The 12,193-nt window shown below is 32.5% G+C and overlaps 1 protein-coding gene across 1 annotated transcript in view; it reads left to right on the plus strand.

The window, feature by feature from the left end:
* Window positions 1-250: 250 nt before the first annotated feature.
* LOC132700633 (disks large 1 tumor suppressor protein) overlaps window positions 251-12,193 on the plus strand; it is a 413,177-nt gene continuing 401,234 nt past the window's right edge. The window contains exon 1 of the mRNA XM_060668085.1: window positions 251-534. Within this exon, the coding sequence (XP_060524068.1) occupies window positions 516-534 (19 nt within the window). The 5' untranslated portion in view covers window positions 251-515. The remainder of the gene's footprint in view (window positions 535-12,193) is intronic.

Genomic DNA, 12,193 nt, shown 5'->3' on the forward strand with positions numbered 1-12,193 from the left:
AAGGAGCTTTTTGTTTCTGTTCATATTTCCTCCCTGTTATCCTGAACACTTGTTTGAAAACGGAAAAGTGATTTTAATCAAAGAATTTTTGTTCACTATTAAAATTTGTTGACTTAACACTGCGACGTCCATATTTAGTTGGCATACTTCACATGCAGCTACGTCCCGAGAGATCTAATAGATGGCGCAGCAAATGCTATTCAGCGACGTTAAGCGTCGCGACGTCGTTTTGCCGCACTGGTGTCGAACTGGTCCACCCTATCGTAACACGGTTGTTTGACACAGTCGCTGGCAAAAATATCAATCGAAATTCTTATATTTTGGAAGTAAGGCGTTGCGTTTATTAATTTATATATCTAAATTGCGCCATTTGTGTCATCGATGACGGGATAAGAACGGCACTCCTACCGCACAAAATAATCGAACTGTGTGTATTGAAAAAAGTGATCGTATTAGTGACAGTTCAGTGTACAATTGTCAGGCTGCTGCTATTACGGCGTCGAACGCTCGCAGATATGCCTGTGAGAAAACAAGGTAAAAAAGCGCTAAATGGGAACACTTCAAACTAAATACCACAACTTGAAATGGTCATGGAAATTTATTTTTGCGTTCGCCTCCAGCGTAGAGGTTGTCGATACCGCGTGCCACTGTCACGGTGCACGTGTTCGTTTTTGGTGGTGGGGATGTAGATTGCTGGGCAAGGGTGTCACAACATTTGGGACCTTGTGCTTTACACGTACTCACCAGGGAGCGATAAATTGGAATTGGAAATGTTGACAGAACCAATCAGAGGGCTCGTTTTGCCGTTTCTAGTGGTAAAACGAAACAGAGTTTAATAATAACAATACAATATTAATAATAAAAGACAATTGATTTTTAGAAAAAGCAAACTAATCTGGATTGTTATCGACTGGCACAGTCTAGCACTACAGAACCAAGACTTTCAAATGATGCTACTTTCTAACTTTGAATTTTCGTGAATATCAAAAACGCCTTAGATAATAGGTTAGAGAAAAAATATTTATAAAAAACATATAATTCTTTTCTATATTTAATTCTCCAAGCGTTTATTTTTTAAGTTTTTAACACATATGTAATGAATTATAATATTTTATTTATCCAAGCTCCAACATTCCTTTTAGCCATTTATAGTTTTTATTTAAAATGTAGAAAATTGTAGAATTTCTCAGCAAATCGAGTTCGTTCATAACAATTTGAAGTGCAGTTTTTAAGTTCTACATTATATAAGCAAAACATTGAGTCATTCGCGCTCCAAAATAAGAAAATTTGTATTTCTTAACAAGTCCTAACTCGGGTGTCTTATGTTAAATTTTCGGCACGTAAGATATCTGTAATAATAAGCCATTTATTACAATCCAAAAATATCAAAGGTTGGCTGAATCGCCAGGCTTGAAGTTATTAATATCCGAGTAGTGGTAGAATCAATTTTCTATTTTAATTTGAAAGTTTTTATATGTTATGGCGCATATTATATTTGGATACGATTTCGCATGCAGAGTATGTTGCGGCAGATAATTTTCGCAATTCTAATAAAAATATTAAACATTATGGCTCGTTCTTAAATATTGTGACGATCCTACTAAATGTTATCGAGTTAAACTGCATTAAACAATCTCCAGAAAAGTCTTAATGACGCATTTCCCCATATTCCCACCAGAATTTCAGGAAATGATAAAATTTTAGAGTAGTAGTTTTTATCTCCAATAAATATTAATGCGAAACTGTCAAAAAATATTGTTTTTAATAATGTAACATTTTTTTGACAAATTATGTTTATATTTATTTAGTTTTGGCTGAATTTGGTTTTGGTTTGCTAGAGTTCTCTGGTAGAAATTTATGTTAATTCTATAGTATTCGCTACTAAAATGATTTTTACTGTTTTAGGATACTTTTGTTTGTCAATGCTGAAAACTAACCAAAAGTAACACTTCTCTAATAAAGAAAATGTTCAAAGTTTCCTTGATTTCTTTAAATCAGAATTCACTTACCTAACCAACAAAGATTTTTGTTTCTTGCACAGGTAACAAAATTATTACTGCCGCAATAAATATTTGTTTACCCATTTTAACACACTGCAGTAAATAAAATACAAGAAAAGACAAGATATGTAAACTTGTAGCAACTGGACAAATTAAAAAAATTAACTATATGTATATTAAGTCTAACACAAAGGTGTTGTGTATAGCATAATAATATATAATAGAACATAATTCAAATCTGCCGTTGTTAATATCTAATGTAAAAATATTTTAAACAAAAAATACTGTCTGTACATTGTTTCTTTTTTTTTTAGCTTCATTTTACCAATCAGTATTCTGGAATATTTAATTGTAAACTCCTCAACTCTTTTTAAGGACCAGTTTAAATTACAAGCGAAGGGTTTGTCATGAGATGAAAAGCTAATTCGAAAAATTAAAGTACGCAAATGAAATCTTTTGGGTTTACGGTTTAGAATAAAGAGAAACATATGGTTGACTGTCGAATGTCATTTGTAACAAATTCTTGAGGGGTGACATGTTAAAATTTCTTGGTGTTAATTCGATGGACGTTCAACAATTTTTTGAAAAGCGTTTTTAGAACATCCTTACAATAAAACAAGCAAACTGCATTTCCGAGAATGCCTTTAGAGGTCAAATTCGTGCTATAATAAACTGGATGAATGGACCAGAAAAGTAGGGCATACTATGTGTTGTCTCCGTAGTTGACTTCCAACTGATAAGAGCTTCCTATTGTTACGGCCGCTTATCTCAAATTAAAAGCAAAACTCGCGGTTGTACGGGGCCTTTGAGTTTCCCTTCGTAAATAGGGTAAATTTCGGAATGGCAATAGTTTTGATTGAATTGTCCTTTGCCGCAATTCCATTCGAGACGCTTGCTTTTGTCATGCCATGTGTTGCGTTTCTCTTCGGTCTTCCTTCGGTTTTATTATCGCGAAAAATGTCGAAGCAAACTCCGTTTCAGAAAATTTCATTGACAACTATACTATAGATCAGTGTGTAGGCAGTAAATGTATAGGTGTAATGATAATGAAGTTTTGTATTTGATTTGAACCAGTAGATACTTATGCAGAATTTAAAAACTATATTTTTGTTGTTAACTGTCCTAAATTTAAAATTAATTGTCCGTCGTAAAATTTGCATACATTTTAGTCACGGCTTTGATTTATTGCCTGAAGAAGTTCAATAAAAGTGTTGCATACTATACTTTTTCTACGAGCTTTAACTTTTGGGTACATTTTTGCAAAACAGCAAGAATACATTCACTCAGTGACATGAGGGTCAGAATTGAATTCGATTCATTACTCTAAAATATCCAATTATGCAACGATCAAGTGTACGGAAACTGTCAGTTTAAGTCGTTAGCTTCGTTAGCCGCCTCGGACTTTGCCGGTACTTTAGTCGTGGGTTTGGGAGCGACGTTGGCTACGTTACGGTACGTAAAAATATTCTTCAATTATATTTTTTATTTTTTCACGCCATTATGAACATTTAATTTTTTATCCAGATTTTGCCGCATTTACTTCAAAAATTTTCAAGACCGCATTTAAAATTAAGTCAGCATAATTTATACCCACTCATTCCATTAAAAAATGGTTTGAGTTGGCGTCATCTAGAATGTCAACATGTCGACGTGTTGTAGATATAGACAAAATTATGAAATTCATACCATATATAAGAATATACACAGCGGAATAGTAAAATGAAAAAATATTTTATTCAAGAATATTTTAAATTAAAAATATCGCCAAGAAAAATGCGAACTAAACTAACTGTATCAATAAATCAAAACTTTGCGTAATAACGCGACGGGTCATAAATTTACAACCCTGGTGCACATAAAGGATCTTTCGGATTTCAATCAATTTCAACGTAACAACAAAAAAATCTAATTAAGACGACAATCTCGTTAAAATTCGCAACGAACTAATAAAAACTTAATCAATTTTTAACGAGGAGCTCAGTTCCTTCAGCTTCTGAAAATCTAACAAAGCATTCCGGATCGATATGAAATTTCCCCCGAATGGTAAAACAAAAGTTCGGAGAGTTTAGTCAAAACAATTAACATCTAAAGTTCCTTCTCTAACAGATCTTGTTCCAGTTCATAAATACGTTATTGACACAGGATCCGAATTATATCCCGACCCATTCGGATACCCCTAGTCCCTTGTTCCGATATTAGATTTTCCTCTCATATTACTAGACCATGCTCGAAGCTTACGTATTTGGACCTTAAAGGAATGAGCCGAATCTATTAATAATACTGCAATTAAATGGAACATAACCTTAGATAATCATTAATCTGAATAATTTATGTTTCTTGCAGTAAAATAGGTCGGGAGTGGACAAGCTAATTTATTCTTTGACGAAAATTTAGGTGTTTAAGTTAAAAAAAACATTTTCTTTCAAACTTGCGTTACAAACCATAGATTGAATTAGCTGAATCATGCACTTACAGTGTTCGCTGATTTTGCATTCCCAATTTAGTTAAAAAAAAAACGCAAAAAATAGGTCTGGAAGTCATTTAAAGGAGTGTAAACTGAAACAGCTCTATTGATGTTGGTGTTATTATCATTATTACCTTATCACCTTTAAAACAACTTTGTATTTTGCATTAGTTTCTGTTCTGGTGAATGGTGTAGTTAAAGGAATTAACGGGATTGCAAATAAAAGATTCAGAAGCCGCACAAGCGGTGCACAAAACGAAGGGCTCAGCACAGACTATATTTTTTATATGTAATCGACATAACCTTAGATTAAGTAAACCAAAGAACAAGTAAAGGTTACATACGCTTCAACAGTTTCTTATGCAATTAACGCTGTAGCAGTTTCGAAAAATGTGTGGACAAGGGGGTTTTCTCTGTACTTAACCCAAAGATTATTTCATAATCCCACCGAACATAAAGTTGTATAGTCATTTTGATTGTTTCAAGGAAAACGTAGTGGAGTAGTTTTTAAAAGTTTGTTCTGGCAAGGAAATTAATGTTTTGTGATTTACATCAAGAACAAGTGGAAATAAGTTAAAATATAGCGAAGCCATAAGAAAAACTACCACACCGTTTTGTGCAACGCGCAACGAATTTATGAGTTCTTATATTTTCATTTCTTTATTAAATTTTGCAGGATCTACATTCATAATTTCAGAAGGACCAAATTTCCACATGTTAAACTTAGTAATATAATATTATTTTACTAAGAACTAATATAGCAAAAATAAAATCTAAATATTTTAAATAATGGAATGAAAAAAGATATATCAACCGACAATATCCGTTTTACATTAAGAAAATGTATATGCAACATTTAGCACGTACACATCTTTAGTATTTTAACTGGAACGCCCTGTATATTTATTACGTTTTCCTATAAGACACTAATATCCTTTCGCCGTGAATCACGCTGTGTATATAAAATGAACGTCTAAAATGAAGTTTTTTGTACAAAATTCAAATTTACAGCAAAACATCAGGTTGCAGTAAGTTTATTTGTTTCATAATAAATTTGTGAAATTTTAAGCAATAATTTCACGATATCACCACGCTGCACTAAAAATATCCCTATTATTTTAAAACTCCCCCGGAGTGGTAATTAAACGCACGCTCTACTAAGTTCACGTTTCACGCTTTTAATTAACCAGAAGCATTATTAAAGTGGACAGTAACTGAGCGGGACGAAACACAGCGAGGAACAAGTGAGCTGATAGTAGACTTCAACAAGTTGGCGAAACAATTTGATAAGTAGGGCAACGGATAGAAATATTTTTTTTTATACTCCGTCCTCTAAAATAGTCAATTATGCACGGATCAAGTGTCACTTTAAGACGTCAGTTTTATTAGTTACCGTCGCCAGATACTTCAAAAGTATTTTAATCACGGCTTTAAGACAGATCGGAAAGCGAGAGATAAAGCGTTTCGATAATTTTTTTAGTTTTTTTTTATAAATTCTCAAAATATTATTAGGACAATTTTTTAAGTCAAATGCCTAAGCATCGAAGTTTTAAAAAAAGCTAAAGCTAATTTAAAATAACTTATATTGAAAATACTAAAAGATTTATTTAATATTTTGATTTTATTATTATTAACATTAAATTTTAATATTTTAGATTACTCAAGAAACCTTGCAGTTATTTAAATTTTATAAACAAAATAATAACAATTTGAATACAAAATAATAAAATTTAACCTAAACACTAGGTCGTCCACTTTTCGTAAAATAATTATTTTAACGTAAATGTTTTTTCTACTACCTTCTGTAAAACACCTAATTATGCATCGATCTAGAGTGCGGGAAGCGTCACTTTCCACGTCAGTTTCGTTTCCCACGGATCGGAGCCAGGATATTACCGCACGGATCTGGGAGAATCGGATGTTTTCGGAAATTTTACCGCACGTCTTGAATTTTGACGTTTGTCAATTCTGACGGTCAAAATGTACCCAAAAACTAACGGTCTTAGAAAAAGTATATATATGAAACACGTTTGGTAAAACTTTTAAGTCACTAGTTCATTAAATACTCAAACGCCGTTTACTATACTTGTTGGATAATATATTATCAAAACAAAATAAACATACATGTATGAAAAGGGTTCAAGACACTATGATTGCTTTATAAAATTTAAAAAAAAGCTCGGCAAATACTCGGCAATTTTAATTTTTTTTTGATTACATCTTAAAATTTACCTCAATATCAACTGTTACTTTTGTGCATGACATTGAGGAAAAAGTTCTATTACAGCGCGATCGAATATAATTACAGCCGAGGTAATAGGAAAAGTTCGTATGCACACAAGAGGCTGAGAGGTGAACAAAATTGATTAACATCCACACCAAAAGGTTTGTTAGTTTTCAAATACCTAGTTCGATTTTGCTCGTTGTGACTTTTGATGATGATGATGATGAGTTTTTATTTTAATATTACGTGGACGCATATGGGTCCAGAATTATTGAAAAAATAGAAATTGAAACATTAAGAGTATTAGGACTGAAATGTCAACAATATATTAAAATTAAAGTGAACGAACGCTTTGGAAAATGCAATGAAAATTTACAATTGTCAATTCCATGTACCATGTATGCGAATCAGAAACGTTTCAATTTTCCTGCCCCTTTCTGTAGGACGGGCATATTAAGAATATTTTGAGTATTGAGTTTTGCTTTTTTTTTCGTTACGGATATAACTCAGTCGCAAATAAGTCAAAGAGCGCTAATTGCTCGGCGTTGAATTCAGCGCTGGCGATCCCCACCTACGCCAATATTTTTTTATGTAAACTCTGAGACATTCAAAGGGCGCAAAATCGATACAGATGGTTATTTTCGGTCTCTCTCATTGTCTGTGTTAATTTCATTCGAAAAAGGAGATGAATGGCTTTAGCCGGTTTTATTCCTTTAATACAGCGAGGGAACGTGTTTTGGCGGTTTTGGTTTGTTCGTTTTTTTTTGTGAACCTCATTGGACGGGTATACCATGTAGTATACAAAGTGGTTTTCTTTTTACGAAATGTTTCAGAATCTAAATCATTTTGCTATTTGATCATGTTTAACACAAGGTCTAAGTTAACGTCAATATTGTTTGAACATCGTATCACCTGAACAAAATACAGACGTATGTTACCTTTATATCCCCGTATTGAATGGAAAAATTGTACCTTCCAATTGCAACATCCAAATAGTTATTAGCGTCAGTATGGTAAAACTTGATGCACCCAAAGAGGGTATGATATTTTTATAGAGAAGGGAATAATCTTTGGAGCATGACTCTAGATTTCATACATTAACCTGAGTAAATTATGGATCTGTTGTCTTATTTCTCTTTTAATTTCTTGAAGGGAATCAAATCTGCAAGTGCGTAATCTGTGTGATTCCATTATTACTTGCCTTTTGTCTATTTTGCGGTACTTAAACACCATTTTTCAAACAACTCTATGATATATGACGACGATATTGGCGTTTTTGTGGCTCATTCAAGTAAGAATTTTTTGTTAATGACTTTATCCAATAAAAATAGGTAACAACATCGTTAAAGTTTTATTGGGGAGGATCGGTCAAAACAGAGACAGATTATATAAAACTAATCAAAATTATTCCATCTGAGTAACCATCCCAAATTGCTTGCTTAAAGATGTCGGTAATTTTTCACTCACCTATAACACATTACACCATAAACAATCTAAAACGAATTTTTTTAGTTTAAAAATAAATTATAGCAAAACTAACCAAATATCAAAAGTCATATATCCTAGGGCTTCAATCAAACAAAGAAAGCCATCAGTAAATTGAATTCTTTATTGGGATTAAATAATGTACATCATAAACAAAGAAAACTAAGAATACGTAAAAGTATTGTGCAAAATATGTTAATATGGGGCGTAGACATGACTGAAAGTGATAGAGATGGATTTTCTTAGAAAAAGTTATAGAGTATCATGGATGCAAAGGACAACAATGAAATAAAACGAGAAATTGAATTGCCAGTCGCCGTATAGGAGAAAAAGGGGAAGATCTCCAGAGAAATGGATAAAGCAAGTTCAGGAAGATTTGGAGAGAAGAGGAATCGAAGAACAAATTTTTTTGAATAGGGTGGTCTGGAAAAAATGTTGTAAGAGATGGCTCACAGAGCAGGAACAAACTCGCCTATAGTATAAAAACTATCAAAAACGCTCTATTACAAAAATAGGAAATAGTAACCAAATACACTGACCAACACTTGACCTAATTACGTAGCTCTCAGAAGGGTCGGGATTTTTGGTCAAAGGCTGTCTAACGAATAATTAAATTAGAAAATAAAGGTGTTTATTTGGGATTATCCACGACACTGTACTTGATAGAAATTACGTAATGTAAGAAATGTAGTCCATTCTGTGGTAAAGAAAATCACAAGCAATCGTTAAATTGCAAGTAGAAGTTATTCAGTACGTCTGTGAAGTGACTTTAATTAATTAATAAACCTGTAACTTATTGAACAATGAATGTGGAACATGCATCTTTTTTTGAAAACAAAGAACATTTTGCGGTGCTAAAAGAAAAACAAGTTGCACATTCTTATGTAATTTGGATTGTTTAACCTATTGTTTGTAACGAACACTATCGGAAACCTTTTGCGTTCTAGCAGACAAAGTAATAAGAGCGCTTAATCAGTTTGTTTCATATTTGAACTAACCAAAACTAACTATGGTCAAATATAACACAAGTGATGTGATTAGCAATGTTTCTATTAAACCTATTCAGAAATCTTTTGCAGTGTAGTAGACAAAATAATCAGACAGTTTTTTTCATTTTAAAGTTTATCGCTAAACTTTAAGGTTAGAGCATGTTTTTGTATGTATGTATTTGTTTATTTGCGACATATTTGAATGGAAAATAACCAAATGAACTCCCTGTACACACGCGGGTATTGTAGGAGAAACAACTAATACAATTGTACTACTATAGGGCTAGTAAATAATATACTGACCTAAAGACGATATAAATTCATGCGTCTCAGACAGCCATAATATTTTCGTAGAGAAGAAAATTTTACACACTTAACCTGCACTTGTCGCAGAACATTTAACGAGATCTGAGCATATTTTCTAAAAATGCAACATCGAAACTGAAACCTATCAACGGTCATGTTGGTTGTTTAACGCGACACGGTTTTGGAACGACAAATGTTATTGGTTGAAAACGTTGAAAAAAACGTATTATAAGCATAGTGCATAGTGAACTCAAAAACTGGCCTCCGGGAACTTTGGTCCATTTGGCAACTTGATCTTTTGTTCGAGTTACACTACCAAACCAAGCCAATGAAGGTGGAACGAAACGAATAAGTTCTAATAACAAAAGCTTTTTATACTGGCTACTACATTTTGTGCGATCCAAACACAATCCGTATTATCAAAGCTCTACGGATGAAGAGGACAATAAGGGAATGAATCGAGAATCTGCGAAATACGGTTATATAATACACAAACGTTTAAAAAGGCACATGTTATTTGTGCTTCACCGCTTTCAATCCTTGTGTTCGTGTCTGGCACTAATACGAGGTGTTCCATCTTCCGACTTGTTAGAATAATATAAGTTACACAAAAAAAAAGGTTTCATAGTTAAGTGTCGTCGCTTCTCGGATATTTATATACACATTTGCATCACACGCAATATCTAGGTTTTTCTTAATACCATAAGGGCGCAAACGAAACGTCAAAGGGTTCACTGTAGCGTATAACACTTTGGCATCTTGAAAAGCAATGTTTGTTATTTTAGTAATAGGATAGTCTAATTAAGATCGCTCAAGGTGCATTCTCAAATCTACTTCGTACAACCTTAGACACAATATCTCCTTAATCTTGCGCATGCCAAAGTATTGAACCCGTTTGAAACTTCACCATTGTTGTGGCATTTTTCAAATTTTAGTCGGCCAAAAAATTTGCAGAGAATGCAGAGAATTTAGTTTGTATAGCAGTTACTTAATTTTTCAAAGAAACTTCCACAGGCTACTGTAACACTTGTTATACGCAGAAGTTTTGTAAAAAGTATTTACTTCTTCCTTAGGATTGATTTGTTTTGGTTAAAACTTATTTTTAACTTCTTCCTTAGGTTTGATTTGTTTGGGTTAAAACTTATTTTTACTTAGAACGATCGATTTACGATACGTTCACATTCACAATGAGAATTTAGAGCGATTTTTGTCTCACTGATATATTTTGCAATATATTTTTATCAATTTTAACTACTACTATTAGATTAATCTTTTTTAAAAACAGTTAACGAATTTTAAAATGACCACTGAATACAATTTACGATTAATTAAGAATTCAAATTCATTTTGGTCGCTCTAGGTTGCCATTGTATATCCAAATCATCAATAAATAATAAACAATCATAGAAATGTTATAATATGATTTAAGTATGCGTTTCATATTTTATATTTCTATAAATAAAAAAAATCGTCTAGTATAAATGGGTTTAGAGTAATCTATGGTTCCAAATTGAAATGGATTTAGTTGATTTTGAACGAATCGTTAAAAAGTAAAAAAAAAAAAACTCTGAATCTGTTCTAATGTGAAAAGTGGACATTTCTGGATTTAAATAAACATAGTAGCGAGAATCAGGAAAAGTGCATATTTGTACTTATTAAGAAAGTTGAATACTAACAGTTTGTTTGCCAGTATAATATATTTTTGAATTGTCAGCTCGACTTGAAACTCAAAAAGTATTTGAGTTCTTTGACGGTCATTTTTAAATAATAAATAAAAGCAAACCGTCAAAACCATTGTAGTATTCATATAACTATTATCAAGAAACACTCTATATATTTAACATAACATAATTTGCGAGTTAAAAATGTAAGATTATGGATACCAAGACTTCTGGAAAATGAGTTCAAGGCAAATCGATTTTTGTCGATATACGTTTCGTTTTTTTTTGTGGTTTACTGGATACAAAGCAAAATAGATTCTAGTCTGTAGCACTGGAGCACACCACGCTACATGTTTTTCGATATTTGAGAACATGACTATGAAGAAGACTGCTAAAAATGATGAATATCACTGCAAATATCAGAAAGCCATTTTTCTTTATAGTGCAGCAGAATTAAATACTGATGCATCAACTGTATGGAGGATATTCAAAAGAACAGTTTTATCGATATCACATAGAGAGGGTTCGAGTTCTTTTGAAAAAAGATATCAAAAATTTTTTTTGATGTTTATTTGGAAACTGTGAGTTTTATGAAAAAAATGCCGGAGACCACAAAAAATTTAATTAATAAACGAAACCGAAATTTATTTTTTTTCCATGTCATTGCGTAATTTTTTCTTTAAATTTAGTTAAGAAGAATGATAGAGAATTAGACTGATTCAATCCCGTCCACTCATAATTATATATGGAGATAATGTGTTTTGTATTATTTTATTGTTTATATAAAAAACTGTCCTTTATTTTATATAAGGAATCACCCCCTTCAAGTGTCAATAATAAATATTTAATAGACAATATAATGTACATTGGAAATGTGATTAACATTAGCTGCCATGTGGGTTACATAACCACCATTACTGCATCGCCTGTATATGCGTTCTGCCACCGTCTGCTAAGGAAGAGTAGCATCAGAGAGCAAGCGAGAAAGGTAACGTTGGAGTTGGAATTTGGTCCGTATGTTTTCGTTCTGCAATAATACTGAAATCGAAAATTATGGCCAAAAC

Source organism: Cylas formicarius, unplaced genomic scaffold (genome assembly GCF_029955315.1).
Source record: "Cylas formicarius isolate icCylForm1 unplaced genomic scaffold, icCylForm1.1 PGA_scaffold_4__25_contigs__length_36172078, whole genome shotgun sequence".
NCBI lineage: Eukaryota > Metazoa > Arthropoda > Insecta > Coleoptera > Brentidae > Cylas > Cylas formicarius.